At 31.6% G+C, this 19111-nt stretch overlaps 2 protein-coding genes across 2 annotated transcripts in view; one reads left to right on the forward strand and one right to left on the reverse strand.

Annotated features, from left to right (window-relative positions):
* Positions 1-2722: 2722 nt before the first annotated feature.
* Positions 2723-4851, reverse strand: LOC132757967 (uncharacterized). The gene is made up of 2 exons (XM_060749466.1): positions 4713-4851; positions 2723-4389 (listed from the first exon to the last, which is right to left on the reverse strand). The coding sequence occupies exons 1-2, from the start codon at positions 4719-4721 to the stop codon at positions 3505-3507; spliced, it is 894 nt and encodes a 297-aa protein (XP_060605449.1). The 5' UTR covers positions 4722-4851; the 3' UTR covers positions 2723-3504.
* A 3893-nt stretch (positions 4852-8744) lies between these two features.
* The window catches only part of LOC132757966 (protein phosphatase 1 regulatory subunit 21-like), a 32423-nt gene continuing 22056 nt past the window's right edge, over positions 8745-19111 (forward strand). The window contains exons 1-3 of the mRNA XM_060749465.1: positions 8745-8861; positions 12813-12881; positions 13241-13384. Of these exons, the coding sequence (XP_060605448.1) occupies positions 8811-8861; positions 12813-12881; positions 13241-13384 (264 nt within the window). The 5' untranslated portion in view covers positions 8745-8810. The remainder of the gene's footprint in view (positions 8862-12812; positions 12882-13240; positions 13385-19111) is intronic.

Here is a 19111-nt window from a genome sequence, read left to right on the forward strand (position 1 = left end):
GGTCAGGCCTATATTGATCTGAATATCATATGTAATTCGTACTAAAAACCCTCGATGAGTTTGCCGAACTTTTACATACTATTTATTATACGCCCACATAACAATATAGTATGATGTGAGTGTATGTCCGTAATCATGCAAATCATGCATATAATGTACGAAGGTTGTATTATATTGAAAAATAGTATATGTCTTGCTGCTGTAAAATAGTAATGCATTGCATACCCGATAATCTTATGTAAGTTAAGACGTTATTTAAAAAATTCAAACATAGCATGTCTAGTAACCAAAACTAATGTTATCCAGTTATTTTTTTCAGTTCACTAATGTTGCTAATTCGATTTTTGAAAGCTTTATTTTCCTTAACATTTTTATTTGGTCGTTGATCTCATTATTATTGTGATTTATATGGCATTTAACATGACCCTTGATTGGAAATAAAAATTATTCTATTCTATTCTATTCTATTCGTACAACTATCGAGACAGTTTTCAACTGTTTGTCTTGTATTTTGGTGTTATGGAGTGTTTTTAATTGGGTTATCGGTAAAAAAAACACTGTTTTGAATGCAATGCACTACAGTTTCAATACATTTTTAAGAGCCGAACTTGATTATAAAAATATTACGCTACAGTGATATCAGTAACGCCCAATACGATTCCCAGAAATTTCTTTGCCCTCGCGTACTCATTGCACTATTAAAAGTACAACCTAATTAACATCAAATAAACGAGAGGTTTTCGAGAAATAGGGCTTGTCTAATGCAAGTGGAAACTCCTATATGAATCATTGATTTTTTTTTGAAAACGAAAGCTTATACATTTAAAGTTCTGAGAAAGACGTGGGAAATACTTATGAATACATCTTCTTTTTTTTTACTACTGAATACATTTATTCGATTTTAAGTCATAGAGAGATATAAAGGTCACATATCGATGACCCCAGGCATCCTTGCTTGTAATAGAATAGTCATAGACGGGCAGCTGTAAAGGTATAGGACTACCTACCTCATCCAATGACCCGGAGGTTGTTCGAACCACAAAGAACGGAACTTGAAATGACCCTAATAGGGTTCCGTTACAAAAGGTAAGTATTTCACAGGCAGCGAAGATTCTAAAATTGATAATTTGATAGTACGAGCGTAAGTGTACATGTCTGACCTTGGCAAAAAGAACATCTCTATTAATTATAAGTCAGGTACATATGTTTACCAATTTTACTGTGTTGTACCAGAAAGAAAAGGAGTGCCTGTAGATTTTCGAAGTCCGTTGGAGTTGTTCTGTCTTTCAAAACTTTATATGCCGCACATTTTTTCCTTTTATCTGTTGCAGCATTAACCTGTCCTGGCACAGTCTAAAAGCGGATACTCTGAAGTTCTTAAGCTGCCTGCACATATTGTATTTTCCGGTTGCGAAGGTAAATAAACCACACACACACACGCATTCACGCACGCACGCGCGCGCGTACGCACGCATACACCAAACACACACATACACCATAAGCTACAAGTTGAGAAGGTGCTGCTGGTGTTGCCGAAAGAGATTTTGTGAAATTATCATAACTTACGTGATGCATATTTTTGCTTGGATTAAGCAGTATTTATTTCATTAAGTTCAAACATATACAAATGTGTACAACAGAATGATATAATAAGGAATTGCAAAGGAAGTTGAGAGACTTATAATTATATCTTTCTTGTGAAATATAAAAGTAATGCATTTTATAATGTTTACAATATTTACTTCGGAGAAGATAATGCAAAACTTTAAAATACGTTAAATTGTGCGTAATTGGCATTTACAACTGTTGAATAAAGTTTTCAACAGATGAATCCCTGAATCGTTTTATTTTCATGTCTATATTTTTGAAATGGTATATTACATATACATGAATATATGTCATGATTGTGTCAGTTTATATGTGCACATTTCACTCATGAAAAAATAACATATAGTGTTCACTGCGAATATAAGGCCAAATTAAAATTATCCTAGCTGTGACCCATGCTAGTTTGGATATGGTAAGTCGATTAATATTCTTTTATCCAAAATGTTTGTTGTTTTTTTTTCTATCAAAATGATATGCAGTCCAATTTATTCAACATAAATATCCCAGTTTGTATATTTACAATTAAAACGCACGAGACAGATATAAAGATGTGATTCTCAATGGCACTCTCTGCTACCATGTTTAGTAAAAAAAATATTTATTTATTTATTTATTTAGGCAATAAAATTATTTGGGTAGCTGTGATTTTTGTGGGTAGGTATCGGAAGGGGAAACACGCAATATTTTATTTAGGCCTTATATAATTATTTTTACCTTCTGGATCGGAACAATATAAGATTTGTTATAAGAGCTTTGTTATAAGATTCTTCATAGATACTTTGTTTCTATAACATGTTGATTTTACAAAAAGGGCATGTAATTGCGTTTTATCAGCGCAAAATATAGATACAAAAGGTGTCGATTTTCTTAAAATTAATTTGAAAAAAAATATCTTTACCTCTTTTAATAAAACATTTTCTCTAAGATGTTTTTGTTCTCTTCTATTTCCGATCAATTTTTCTAAAATTATACTTTTTTAAGCGATAAAATCAAACATTCTAGTAACATAAGTGTCACTATTTTTGTGAAAATGAGGAATATTTTTTTATAATATATAAGGTGTCTTAGTAAAATAATTGCTGAATTTTTATAAAACAAGACAAACAAAATGTAGATTTTATATTTATTTTTCATCTCTTTTACACCGATTTCTAACAAAATCTTACAACCTGCAATCTAAACAACAGTACAAAATGAAATAATTACATGCAATAATATACAGGTGCGCTTATAATTATATAAACATGGATGCTAAAATATTGGTTTTAAATAAATGCAAATAGGAATATAAAATATATAAAGACGCTCATAAAAATGTTCAGTTAAGTCAAATGTCTTTGTACGCGTTAGTAAAACTGAAAGCAATAAAAAAACACGTACATTGTGCAAATTCAGTCTTAAATATAACAAATATCTGTAAATCTTATAAAAATTACTTATTATATTATTTATATTATTTATTAACGCCATCAATAAGACTACATAATTTTATAATTGTTTCCTGTAACATTCAGCAAAAATGAATAATTATTAAAACAAATAAAGACATGAAATAAATTAAAACAACTGTTTGTGTTGCAGTCAAGAATTATTTACTCATTTCACTAGTCTGATAATATGTTTGTCTAACACCGAACATAAAGAATCTACATACAATGTATATGTTTACTAAACGATTTGACGTAGATGTTATAAAGGGTACAATAGAAACAAAATATCAATAATTAAAAGAAATTAGAGGGCTTTAATAAGTTAAACGTTAATATCTGAACACGAGGTAGACTTGTTTTTACACTGTCAATCTTTAAAAAATTTAAACACATTTAGTCATTTATACAACTTTTGTTCCAGTTTTTGTAAGAACTTGGTATGCACAATTATTCCATTGTCATGAATTTAGTCCAAGGGTTTAAAGACCACTGCCCTATCATCAAAGTGACCATAAAAGCTATCCTCATTTTCTACGTCTGATAAGAAATCTTCAGCTAATTTTTCTACCTTTTTAAGACATTCCTTTACGTATACTTTGTCTTCTTCAGCATATCTGAAAAGGTATCTTTCTTCAATTGCAAGCCATTTTTTGACATTAATTTCTGGATCTTTAGCAAGAACTCTCTCTCCGCGAGCTGCTAGCATATCAATTATACTTTCATCGACATAATCTTTCCCATTTTCAGGGTCTAATTTCAACATAGGAACACTCTTGTCCCTTTTACCATCTTCCGTTAGAGGATAGAAATATTCCGGATGGTGAGGATTACCGGCATAATGATTATGAAGGGTATTATCCCATTCTATTTTCTCTGCTTCTATTTCCAACTGTCTCCAGTCAATAGAACCATCTCCAAACATTACAGCATATCCCAGGACTTCTCGGTGTGTGTATTTACTGAGATCGTGCTTGCGGACAAGGGCTGTCATTTTGTCAGAGAATGTCGCACCTATCTTTTGGAGAAATTCGTATGTGAGTCTTAACCATTTTCGATGTGAAGTAGCTACTTTAAGATGTCCTGGTACTTTTATTTTCACCATTTCGTCGTAAACAGGTTTTGTCTCCTCGTCCAAGACGTCTTTTAGTCCATCACCATTTACAGCGTCATTTACTTCTGTGATATCATTTTTTACGGATTCCTCCTCCGGCGCACCAACACCGACCTTGCCTTTCAGCCAGTCCCTGACCAAACAAAATAATGCAGTCTGAAATGTGCTGTATTGCACTTTTAACAACGGAATCTCTGATCGTTGTGTGAACTCTACACCTTCTCTAGGCTGATATAACAACTGAAAAAAATACAAGTAAAAGTTATTGTAAATAAATTGAATTGAACTAATTTTTTTTCTACAATGAATGACTTAATATATGGTTATGAAATGCTCTTCTGAATTTTTTGATAGCTAAACATTTTAGATATGATAAAAACTGCGAGTTAATTAAGAGTGAACAAATATTAATAAAAATAAAAAAAATCCATCTCGTACAGTTATTTCTTTTTTCTTTTTCTTTCTTTTTTTGTAATCATAAATGATCCATTCATCCCATATCATTTTTTTTAAATATATCAAATGCAATAAAAATATTTAAATGAAAAAAAGAATGAAATTACCGAGTTCATGGTATCTTTGATATAAATTATGATGTTGTTTTTTATATAATATATATTTTACTCGTTTTATTTATTTGTATAATTTTCAAGAAGAAAATTTGCTCCAACGCATATAAATTTTTTTTCAAGCTATTGTAACTTGCAAAATCGGAGCATTTAATACTGTTATACGGGAAAAAAAATCAGGATTTTCCTGACTAAATTTTTGTTAGTAGATCTATAAATAGAAGTAAAAAACCGATACGTCATACAAACAATTAATATTAATTTGCATCTAGTACTTTTTATCAATTTATTATGAATTAAACCGATTGAAGATAGTACTCATGATAAATATGTCAATACTTGTGACGTCTTAAACTTTCAGAACAGTTTGTTACATTTATATGCAAGTATGCGTTATGCTTTTATGATTTTATTATACATGTATATGTATCGATAGGCAGTAACTGCTGCACGGTTTATTATAAATTGTGAACACAAGTTACTTCCCCTGATAATTGCTATTATATAAAATGTTAGATGGAGAGTTAATAAGTAGATGTCCTCGTTTTATAAACTTACAAAATTCTGGTAAAAAAATTGCTATGATACTACAAACAATTAATATTAATTTGCATAAAGTTTATGACCATAACCTATTTGGTTATTATAAAGGTTATATAAATGTTAAATGTATTAAGATTTTCAGAGTATTTCTTTGATACAAATAAAGTTGAACACAGTGATTAAAAACAATTTAGTCTTAGATTTTTATCAATTGTGTAAAACTACGCTATCATATGAAAATTATTTAAATGTTTATACAAAAAAGCCCCTAAAGATTTCTTGATTTCAGCGCACGCACTTAGAATACAACAGTTACTGGAAGGTATGGTCAAAATAGATTATCACGCAATGAAAGATAGTATTTTTGTTGTAATAATGTTGATATCGAGGACGAGTACCATTTTATATTGATATGTCCGTGTTTCCAAAAAAAAAAAAAAAGTTTAGTAAAAAATAGTACTATAAAAGACCTTCCCTGAAAAATTTATTGAATTGATATGTAATAGTAATAATAAATATACTTCTTAATCTGGCAAAATATAAAAAGGAATCATTTATTAGAAGGAATTCTTTTGTTGATTCTATTTAATTGCAGGAATTATTTTGTTAATTCTATCATTTATTTATTAACATGCCAAAATGTTCATCATCAAAAACGCGATATATATGTCAATTGATTTCAAATAACATTTTAAATTTAAGTTTGTGATGTTAAGATATTATATATTGATTAATATTTTGAATCATTTTGTATGAGTATGTACTTTGTACAAGTCAAAATAAAATAATATAGTATTTTTTATAAATGATAAGTTTTTAATTGTTTGAATTATAAACGTTGTTTGAAACACCCCTTTTATCTTTTACCTAAACCATAATATCAAATATTGATTTGGTTTATACAGAATTTATTTTAGTCCGATTGTGTAGGAAGCTATAAGCTTATAGACACACTGTCGAGTCCGTTCCTGGAACCAACCAGTACTGAGCAATATGTGTAAAGTTTCTTGCTCAAGGAAACAAGGACTTGCGCCTGACGGGGTTTAAACCCATGCGGTTAGCGATCATTAAATCACTAGTCCGACGTGTAACCACTCGGCCATGCCGCCACAAGGTCAGCCACAGTATATCATGGGGATAACGGCTGCTATACGGTCAACCGATATATTCGAAACAGATTATGGAAATATTGATTTAATTTTTAAATAATCCTTAATTATAGTCGTGTGTGAGGTAGGAACATTTCCTGACACATAACACAATGTTTCACTAACTAGTTTTTGTAAGTTATTACTGTTCTTCTTCAAAGTATGTAATAAATGGAACGAATCTGTGTTTTGTGCACAAAAAATAATTAAACACTAGCCCGTTTCATATCATTATTGCTTCCCGAATTTGGACGCCAGAAGAAAATATATATATTCTTTTTCTTAGATATTTAGAATTATTTCAGTCTGAACTATTATAGGTACATCAGCGTCTTTAAGAAAAATGTAACAGATGCTGCGCAAATGCAAATGAACACTAATCATGTACAGAAACGCATCTGTGACATAAATATCTCGTTATTGCCTAAAATAAATTGGTAAATTAGACACAAACTCAAGAATCTTCCATGCTCCCTACTGAGCTAATCGAAAAGCTGACTTAATAATTGATTTTGATTGTAAACATAAAGCTAAAATGATTACATGATGGGCGAACAAGCAGACTAAAGACGATGAAAGTAACCTAAAGGAGTAATTCCTTTAAAGCATTCTGGCAGAAGTAGTGTTCCATTTGTTTAACAATTGAAATTTCTACAAAAATTGGAAAGTTAACATAAGTCAAAAGTTTGTTTTTTAAGATATAAGTTATGTGTTCCATTTTCTTCTTCTTCAGGATAACCTAGCTATAATGTCCGCATGTCGATTGTTGGAATAGATAGTCTTTCGAGTTACATATAACCCTTGATACTTATTTCCCTTTGTTCATTTAGTTAGATATAAAATTCTTTTAGTAAGTACAACAGGTAGAAGCTAATCCGCATGGATTTTCCATTGGTAAATCATTTACAAATTTCCTCTCCTCTTCTTACTTTAAAACTACCATGTAGAAAATCTAGCGGTTTTTCCTCTTCGGCAAATATACGCATCAATGCGCTTATATAAGTACTATATTTGCGAGTATCATTGATATAACTATTAAGATATCATTATTATTAATGGAAAAATAACAAGTAGAAATCCCGCAGTAAGCCTTTGGTCAGGAAATGCCTAACATGACATCTATATATGCATTGTCATATCTGTAAACAATATTTTCAACAATAATATAGGAAGGTATATGACGTCATAAAGATAATATATGATAAAATTTCAGATATGATTAGATCCCTACTTCTAAAGTTTCAAAAAAAGAGAAAATGAAATAAAAATAAGTATATATATTATATATACTTATTTTTATTTCATTTTCTATTAAATATAATAACAATGTAGGGTGCGTTATAAATGACAACTGTATACATGTATCTGTGTATGTGCACGTTCTGAAACATAATGGTGCTCACATTTCGTGATTTACTTATCATGTGCTAATTAGGAAATTATTAAAAATCTGTGTATGTGTCAAGTTAAGAAATTTTGATAATTTTAGCCTCACATAAAAAAGTATTACGTACATATATTCTTAGCTCATGCATATAAGCCTAGGCAAATAGAAAAAAATGGAAATTCCACTGGTTAAAACAGTATGTATTAACCCAGGTCTGAATATAGAATAGGCCTAATTATTCTTTATAACTTAAACATAGCCCATATATCATCAGGGGTGTATGTTAGTAACAAATATAACTGGTATCAGGTTAAAATAGTTCCCGTATACGGTATCACAGAGCTATATAGTCTCTGACGGTATTCTAGGAAAAGCTTGTGGAAAATTTCTGAGGGAAAAGCTGATAGTTAACCATAACTACTATATATATTGTATATCTTTGCGTTATCCATATAATAATTCTAAATTGATTTTTACAAGGGACATAAACATCTGAACAATGGACAGTATAGGCCTACATTTTGCCATGCTTTGCTTTTATATACAATAAAATCCGTAGTCACACGTATCCCATGTTTAAGGTCCTCTCGATATTGTATCATGAAAACATAATAGATCTATTTTTTTCAAATTATTTAATTAATTGAACACATATTATACTTAGTCTACTTGACTGTCAAAAGATCTTCATAGTAGCCCTATGAAAGCCTATTTATAAATATGCTTTTAAAAACAATTACAGTTTTTGGCATCGTTCATAAAAATAAATGATGCTAAAAGCATTTTACATTAGATTTATGACTCTAAAAAAAATAATTTTTTTTTCATAAAATTTATTTTTGTCAATACTTATGATGTTTGGATGATGTTTAAGGGTTTTTGGTTGTAGAGGGGGAATGGACGTTCACCTGTGTGATCTACATGTACTTTTGAAGTAATTTTCACAATGTATTATTTTCACGGCAGACCCGGAAGTAGTAGTGTTTTTCCTTTTTGCTGCTGAGGAAAAGAGAAATGTCAAGTTCTGATGAAAAATACCGAAAACTAACCACAGAATACGCTAAAGTATTACTTACTCCATGAATTAAGCGTTATTTTCACATTTCCCCAATGACATGCACTTTACAAATATATTTCTTTCAAAGAATTGCAAAATAGCGGTTATTCACATTTTGCTCCTCCCACTTATTTTGAAATTTCCACTTACAAACTTTGTAAATAATGTAAAGGCAGAAAGGTTGATGCTATTTTGCTCTTTTTAAAACTTTTTAGAGCTTAACATATATAGTCATGTGAAAGGCTTGCTACAACAAAAAGACAACATATCCAGTAAAAAATTTCAGTTTTGCAAAACACAGGATTTTTAAGTTTAAGCACAATATAATGTTAATATGAAAAAGGCAAAGCCTCAAAGCGAGCATGATTTTCTTTAACCGTGAAATAGTATAAAACAATCGTTCATTTTTATTTTACATTTTCCGTTACAAAATTGTCATTCGGTATTTTAAACACTGCTTCCGTTTATTCTGGTTCCCCGTCGTATTATGCTTCCCATAAAAGTGCGTAGGACACCAGACTACGCTTCCGTTTTCAATCAGAATACCTTGGCTTTTATCGATTTCTTGTAATTCGAAAAGTTGCAATGTGTCAGTTCAGTACTTAGGACGAAAGTTTTCAAAACCATCACTATCTAGCAGGTATTTGCGTTACCGTAAAGTTCACTTTGTGAGCAGGCCCTTTGGGCCAGCTCTTCGAGCTCACTATAAAGCATAATAAAGGCTACTGGTTAGGCAGGCCTATCAACAACTTTGAATTCCCATTTAAGTCAATTTATTGCCTGAAAAGAACAATTTATAACAAATAATAACTGTTAACAATTTGATATTTTCTAACACCAACTGATCTCATTTTAAATTTTTTTATTTCCCTCATATCTATCTGGGATATTGAAAGATATGGAAGGTAATGGTTGATCACATCCTACTTTCAACACAGTAACATCTGCATGACAAAAACATCTGCATGACAAAAACATCTGCAAGCAGATGTACGTTTTTTTGTAGTGGTTTTTCACACAGTTTTGGTGCCAAAGCCATTTGAAAATTGTATTGACAAATAATGGTATAACAGTTCTTACTAATTTTCAAAATTCAAAGGGCCCCAGTAAATCATGCAACCAAAATGGTAGTCTTGGTGGTCACTTATACTGATTTCTGCATCTGGAATGTTTAATTGATATGTTTGATTTACAATTGTTCTGGAAAGCCATGTTTGACTTTTAGTTAGCAGATCTTATTTCTAAAATTAGTCTCTGGACTATGTGCGTAGGGTGTGTATGGCAATTCCTCCAAAAATAAGATAATCTGAATCGTTCTCAAGTTTAATGTTTGGCCAAAACTCGAATGACATGTCAGAAAACCGGTTTTTGGTTTTTTTACTTGAGCAAGAAATCTATCCTGATTGTGCACTATATAGCTGAAAGAAATCAATATAAACCAAACACCATTATTTCATACATGTATAGTTGTCAAAGGGAGAGCATGGCCAATTGGCCACACCATAATATTTTTTACCAGTCAGTTCATGAGATGGTTTAAAAAATTGTTAGATCTAGTCAAAATATTTGTCACTGGAAAACTTTGGACTTTGGTCAAACCTAAGGGAATATGGAAGAACAATGAAAACCTGAAAAAAACAGTAGCTGTCAGTCACAAAGTACATAATTGAGCCGTGTCATGACAAAACCAACATAGTGGGTTTGCGACCAGCATGGATCCAGACCAGCCTGCGTGGATCTGATCAGGATGCGCAGGCTGGTCTGGATCCATGCTGGTAGCAAACCCATTATGTTGGTTTTTGTCATGACGCGGCTCATATATATTATTTATAGACACTGAATGTATTTCTTAGAATGTGGGTAGTGTGGGTGTTGGTATTAGGTAAGGGTCCAAAATCACTTCCCTTCCCTAGTACATTTACTTAGACAATGTAACAATGACATATCCCTGCAAAAGAAAACATTTAAATAATATGTTATAAAACATAAAGCAAAATTCAAATTACAAAATATTTTGCTACAACTTTAAAACATTTCACAATGTCAGTCATGCAATGTTCAGTTTGTACACTAAGGAAAAGTGCACAAACCATGTCAAAAATTATTTTTATTAACAGCATAACTAGAAATCCATCCCGAATACTTTTGTCATTTTTAAGTTTATTTGATTGATATAACATAGTAATAATATATATATAATATAATAATATATATAGCTCTTTTTTGGTCCATTTTTTATAAGAAATTAAGGCACATACATTTATTTTAGAATTAATGCTTATTAGATTTTTGTATAAAACATGTATGTCCCTGGGTACCCAAAGTTTGCCACTCTAAACTTCCTCATTGAAATGCAACATTGATAAATATTAAAAAAATATCTTTAATCCTTTCGCTGCCAGAGGGTTATTTATTTATTGATCACCTATCTGCCAGGTTTTCTAAGAAATTACTATATTATTAATTAATATTATTATTAATATTATTATTTGTTATTAGTATTATAATAATTATATATGTTTCCAAATCTGCTAGTATAATAATAATTATTGTCGATGGTATAATAATCTATATACATGTATTTATTATTATAATTATTATTATTATAATTATTATTATTATAGAAACGGCAAAAGCCGTCAATATGGCAAATGCGCCGAAAATAATAGGGACTGCATATGCCGTCCCTATGGCAGTGAAAGGGTTAATACTGAATCATCTTTATTTATGTATACAGGCCTCGACACTAACTTATTTAGCAGGTGGTAAGCCGGACCACTTGATTTCAAATTTAGGTGGTCCTTCCGGAAGTCAGGTGGTCAATCATTATAATTTTATTTTCTTGTTCTTGAATGTTTTACTCTTTTACTCTTTTACTGCAGATTAAGAAAAAAATATGCTTAAAATTGAATACATAGATGTATTATTAACCTTTAAAGAAAACAGATATTTTTAGATAAATATTTTTTCATCTATCAGAAATTAAGGAGAGCAAGTCAGTAGGTATTCTATCGTAAAGTTATTTGTGTTTTTACTGTTGTTTTTTTATTTACTTTCATATTGAAGTGACTTCTCCCTCAAATCAAGTTAGGGAATAATCAAACCATTTGTGTCTGTCTTATTTTCTTACTGTTAAAATATTCATTGCTGATAGGTGGTATGTCTTATAATCATGATAATTATCTATTACAGATTAACATTTTTAATAAAACTATCTTATTATTGTCTTAAAAAACAAGGAAATATCTTAAGGATAAAAAATAATACCATTGTTATATATAACTATAGTTTAGCTTATTTTTCTCACAGATTTATAACACAGAATTTTTACCTCCCTGTTGCTTGTTGGTTGATATTTATTTTTGACATTGAGTATTTTCAACTTTTTTAGTAACTATTTCAACTCTGGAAGAAATGGATTTCTTATGGTTAAAATAAATACAGGTAGCAAATAATTACTAGATATATTTTTCCATTTCATTTCGTTTGCTGCCATTATTCAAGTATCTGAAATTTAAGTTTATCCGATATCCCATACAATATCATGATTACTAGCATCATTTGAATGAAAATTTTCTACCTAAATTAATATCACAAAGTCTTTACTCTTTTTACATGCACATCAACAAAATTTTAGCAAATTAAAATATAAGTTATTGATGACTAAAGAACTTCTTGAACTAATGAGAGATTAATGAACCATATACTTGTACATCGGACAAATGATTTTTAACAACAAGTATATAACAGGATTTTTACCAAATCCCCACTCTCCCAAATAGGCCTTTCACCAACCAGAAAATTCAAGTGGTCAGTCGGACCAGTGGCTTTTAAAATTAGGTGGTCCTTGCCAAAATCAGGTGGTCTCGGACCAACGGACCACCGCTAATGTCGAGGCCTGGTATAAAACAATGCTATATGAAACTGTGATCAATTTTGTGTGATTTTCTTTCTATCAGTTAAAGGCTCAAATACCAGTACTGAAGAAGGCCTATCTAGATGAACAAGCAGCTCACAATGAATTAAAGGTGAATATTGTTGAATATAGTTAAATACTTCCTTGACTTTAAAGAATTGATCAGAATCCTTATAAGTGTTAAGATTATATAATTTTACTCTCTAAATTAAAGATGTTTTATTTTATAATGAAACATATGTTTGACATGGTGGATTTTGTTTGGTGGAAAATTTTACAATTTGCTTATACAAATAAATATATATACATACATGTACATTAATGTAGCTTAGAAGTGGAAGTAGAAACAGTGTAGGTAAGCAGATATATTTGAGGTGTGATAGGAAATAGCTAGTGTTTTAGTAAATAAGCAAGCTTAAAGGTTGTTTTACCCAAATGAATGTGTAAAAAGGAAAATGTACAATTTTACAGAATGAGTTTAAAGAACGTGAGCAGACAGTAAGAAAGTTTGAACAAGAAGTTGACAGTTTGACATTTCGCAATCAACAACTGTCTTCTAGATGTAGTTTTCTACAGGATGAACTTGAAGCAGCTGATTCAAAGAAAAAACACAAGGTAATTATTAGTTAGTTATGAAGATAATGCAACTTTGGTAGATATATGGAATATGATGTTGTAGTAGCTTTCAGAGGCTCTGTATTTTTCCTAGGAGCAGCGTTGGAAATTGATATCTCGTGAGACCAAAAGTCTGTCAGTTAGTCTTCAGACTGAATACTTGTCTCCAGAAACATAAAATTGACAAGTTATCTTACAGATAATTATAGATTTCTTTGCAGGGGTTTCATAATGAGCCTGTAGCCAAGTGCAATTGACATGTTGATTCACCTGGCTTCTTCCTTTAGTTCATTTCTAGCTGGTACATATATATACCGCCTCCGTGGTCGAGGGGTTAGAGTCGATGACTTCTAATCCAGTTACCTCTCTGGCGTGGGTTTCGATTCCCGGGAGATGCTTTGGTAGTTTAGCGCGGAGGAAGGTAGTCTGGTACGTAACTGGTGTAACTCTCCAGGAACGATGGTTAGGAAACTACCCGCCTATATGACTGAAATACTGTTGGGAAAAGGCGTAAAATCAAACAAACAAACAAACAAGCTGGTACACATATATTAGTCTAGTCAATATACCCTAATTTGGGGGTCAACCTAGAACTAATTGCAAAAGTTTTACAAGTCTGTTTTTCTGAAACTACTATGTATGTACATTTATCCATAAAAAGTCCCGAACTTTTGCTGCTGCCATTGCTGAGAAAATGATGCCTGAATTACATGGTACCTTGGATTTCATGAAAAATATACAAAATCAGGATGTCAGTTTACATAACAATATTTATTGTAAATTTTAAAATTGTATTAAGTATATCATTACAATATCAAATAATGAATAACAAAATCATCTTGTCAACCAATATAAATACAATTATCATATGATTACTAACTTTTTACTTAAACTGCAAAATAATATTACCCCACCCACTAATGCATTTTACAAAAGTATAACAAATGTATTCCAGAAATAATTCCTGATAACACAATTAATGTAAATGAGATTTTGACAGTCATTTCATCGAACAAAACACATTAAATCCATTTTATGGTTCAAAGGAACGTTTTTAACACTCAAAAATGTAATTATAAGGTATGAGTCTCTGATGATGTGCGACTGCTGCCGTGCTGGCGCTATCATAGCAACGTCCAACAATAATTAACTCATGGTAACAGGTATTGTTGCAGAATGGATTATGTTTGGTTGGTTGGTATTATGGAGCACAAACACAAATTTGGCCCTGTGAGACGAAATATGAAAGATGAGTTGGCTAACCTCGGGTGTTAAAACTTAAAGCAACACCAGACAACCTCACCTGCTTGAGCATAGAGATGTGCATAGACTCCAGCAATTCGAACTTATTTAGTTGTCCCTTACAATCACGAAGAGATAAACAGTGGCTGCATTGCAGGGTTGTGTAATAAGTAATTGATAAAATAATTAATTGAATCGAGAAATATATTTTAGTTGTGGCTGCCGTCTCACCAACACAATAAAAGTAACATGGCGCCTTTTAAGATACCCATGGAAATGATGACCACAGGGACCTCGCCGTGCATTATTTCAGGCACAAACTGACGCCTGAGTAGAACAAGCTAGCTGAATAGTCGCCTCACATGAAAGAATATTGCCCTTATATGGCTCAAAGTTAAAACATAAATTGGTGAAAGGTTTATGGTTTAAAGCCAACGACCTTATCCACTCCCCGCCCAACAACAAGATAGTAAATTAGTTAATGAAACGTTTCAATTTTATAATTAAAGATGTTTACCCTTTATTAGTGGTTGTTTGCATATATAGCCTGAGCTGTTAGGTGTCAGGTTTATATTATTAATCTAAAATGCAGCATTTTTCCTTGAGAAAATAAGAAAAAACATTTGTTCATTAATTGTGTTTATATATAGTTTATATAAATGAACGATTACATTATCCTTGCTATACTAACAAAATTGCCAAGCTTAAACTTAAAATATATTTGCTCAACAATCTCAAATAAGCTTACACTAATAGTATAACAAGTATTTTCACTGTCTTTAAATCTGGGGGTAACTTTGAGTCCCCCCCACCCTTTACAAAATATCAAAAATACAAATATTAATAATTAAAGATTACAATTTTTCAAAAATGATAATCAAGATATAATGTACTTTTGATTTCATTTAAACAGTACCAGTTTTAAATTTACACATGTCAATATTCATTTTTATTTGGTTGAGTAACAATGGCATACACAGAGTATACTAACTTATTTACCCATGCAAGTCAAATTAAATTCACCACAGCACAGCTCAGCCACGGCGCCATTCCTGTGCAGGATATGTAAACCAGTTGACCAGTACTAAATGCTTTTACTTTCCTCTGTACATGCCAGAGTAGTGGTATAATGCAAATGACTTTAGAAAGGTTTCATGATCAAACACAACAAAAGTGACCTTCACCTTGCTTGAATCGGCCGGTTTACAGTCCAACGCCAATCTGTCTTATTGTGTTTACATGTAGATCTTATTGCCACCAACTCATTTTCAACTTTTTGCCGATTTTGATTTCTGCAAACTTACAGAGAATTATTTACGTCAACCATAAATTGATTTTGCCTTAGAAAAATAATTAAGTATAAATTTAGAATATGATTTCTGCGAAACATTAGATTCTATCAATTTTGGTATCGAGGCGTTAAATCCAGGCCATTTGTTAGATAAGTGTGACGTTGTTTCGGTCATCGTCAGATCTACAAATAAACATAAGAAGGCCATACGGTTAGCTCATTAGGTTGAACGTTAGACTGACCTACACAGACCTAGGTTGGTTTCCAGGACTGTGTAGGTCACCTTCGTTGTGATTGATCATGAGTTATTCGTACTGTACGTCTGTTCTGGTACAGAAGTTACAGTTCATTGAGTAAATGAAGGAAATTGTACTGGTAAAATACTTAAAGTTTCCCCAGGAATGGTGCGGTGGCTAAACTGTGCTCTGGTAAATTCAATGTTGCTTACTGTTGTGATCCGTAGTACCAACCACCAACATAAACTTTAGTCAAATGGTTGCATAAACCAGACACCAATAACCATCATTAATGCTTGTTACAACATTATAACCAAAGTATTCTTTATATGTTTTGCCTTGTCGCAACATGAAGATGACTTTTTGATATTTTGGACACTAAGTCACAAAATGTAAGTAAATGAAGAGACCTTTCAAAAGCATCTCTCTGTTCCCTTTCTTTTCTGGTTAACCAGGACTTCTGAATGTATTCCTATCTGATATGCCCTCATGATGCCTTTTCAAGTTTTCCTGTCCGTCCTTAAATTAACGTTACAACACTGATGGCAATTGTATATTGGAATACTGAAGGTAAGTCAAAACACAAGGCAGACGAATTTTAACATTATCTGCCCACTGATCACTACAGTATTTTTTTGTCATAATAGTGCTTTTAAATTCCAATCTCGAAAACAAGATAGTATCAAAGGAATCTTTTTCTATTCAATATACTTTATCAAGCAAAAGTTCCACAAAATACCTGTCCAGACTTGAAATTTGGGAGTTATAGATTTTTATTTCAAGCAGATATATCTGCTATAAATGTTTTGTCCCAAAAATGTTAAAACATGAACATTGATATTTGGATTTATTTCTACTTCAAGCAAATGTTTTTTCCAAGCAGCACATGTCCCATAGTATCCCTTTTCTCCAACTCGAATACGGACAGAAGATTTGTTGTCATTGATTGACTCAGGAACTTGGCGTCCACCTGGAACAAAAGATCACTGTTTTTGATGGAGATCAAATAGATAAGCGATTTAACATTTTGTAAATATTGATCAACATATATTAATAAGTATGAATTAAACATCACCCAATAAGGTAACTGTAAAAATATCAAATGATATTATTACATTGCTATTTTATTAAAGTGTTAATGATTGTTGAGTTAAACTTAATTAAAAAAATGGCCATGATTCAAAATAAGACAAAGTGTGATGACTTTGATGAGTTTGTTAATTTTATTATCTCGCAATTTACAACAAATTTTAAAAGCTAGCAGTATGATCTTGCCATATTATTATATTTGGCAATAACACATAGAAATTCCTAAACAGTCATTTTGAATTTTACTTGTGTTCCTACAATGATAAAACTTTATTAAACGCGAAAGATAAATCAAAATAGAGTAACAAAAATAATAAACCAAATGTTAGATTTATGTTCCGTATTTGCTTCCGTAGTACAAAATGCCGTCAAAAACTGAAGTATCATTATCGATTCATTTTTTTTTTTGTTTCGTATAAATAATAAACAAATAACAAAATCCAAATGAAGAAAATTAAATAATACGCGTGTAGGTGATTTTTTGCATGCAATTTCAAAGTATTTTTATTTTTAGAATTAATTTTTTACAATGACGCAAGCATGAACTATTCGCCGATTTCTTTATTGTTTAAACGTTATCGTCGAAAGATTTATGATATAAACATCTGAAAAAATATTGGTTATATATAATCCTACCTCGATTTTAAGTAAAAACCTTGAACTTTACCCCCAAACGGTTCAGAAGTTCCAAAACGAAGGTTGTTGACAGCCGTTTTAGATTCAATATGGGCGCCGCCATACTTATTTTCCGTGACGTCACAAACAAATGCGCGTGAAATCTACTGGTATGGTAGCGTAGTTGGAGCAAGTTCTAAAAAGGGAAAAATCGCTACATAAAACCGCTTTTATCTTTTTAATTGCAAATGCAAAAATTCGGGACTTTTTATGGTAAGCACTTAAGATTAAGTTCTTTCGTGAGGTGTTGATAAAAATTCTTTTGCAATTAGTTCTAGGTGTATCTTTATATTGACTGGCCTATATATATATAATGCCAGTTATATGAAATGACCCTGCTTTTTATGCTCCCTGAAAAATTTCGGGGGAGCATATAGTCGGCGCCTTGTCCGTCTGTCCGTCCGTCCGTCTGTCCGTCCGTTGTCTTGTCCGGAGCATAACTTGAAAACCCTTGGAGATAATTTGTTGAAACTTCATACAGTGGTAGAGGGCATCGAGGGGGAGTGCAGTGTCAAAGAACCATAACTCTACTTTGCCCAGTTTTTGAATTATCTCCCCTTATAGAAAAATCTTGTCCGGGGCATAACTCTAAAACTATAAGAGATATCAACATGAAACTTTGTAGGTGAATAGATCTCAATGGGTTGATGTGCAGTGCATAAGAACAATAACTCATTTCATCCTAATTTTGGAGTTATTGCCCTTTGTTAATTTTAATACTTTGAACTTGAACTTTGTCCGGAACATAACTTGAAAACCCTTGGAGATAATTTGTTGAAACTTCATACAGTGGTAGAGGACATCGAGGGGGAGTGCAGTGTCAAAGAACCATAACTCTATTTTGCCTGGTTTTTGAATAATCTCCCCTTATAGAAAAATCTTGTCCGGGGCATAACTCTAAAACTATAAGAGATATCAACATGAAACTTTGTAGGTGAATAGATCTCAATGGGTTGATGTGCAGTGCATAAGAACAATAACTCATTTCATCCTAATTTTGGAGTTATTGCCCTTTGTTAATTTTAATACTTTGAACTTGAACTTTGTCCGGAACATAACTTGAAAACCCTTGGAGATAATTTGTTGAAACTTCATACAGTGGTAGAGGACATCGAGGGGGAGTGCAGTGTCAAAGAACCATAACTCTATTTTGCCTGGTTTTTGAATAATCTCCCCTTATAGAAAAATCTTGTC

The sequence above is a fragment of the Ruditapes philippinarum genome, unplaced genomic scaffold (genome assembly GCF_026571515.1).
Source record: "Ruditapes philippinarum isolate M1 unplaced genomic scaffold, ASM2657151v2 ctg1467_1_1_1_1, whole genome shotgun sequence".
NCBI lineage: Eukaryota > Metazoa > Mollusca > Bivalvia > Venerida > Veneridae > Ruditapes > Ruditapes philippinarum.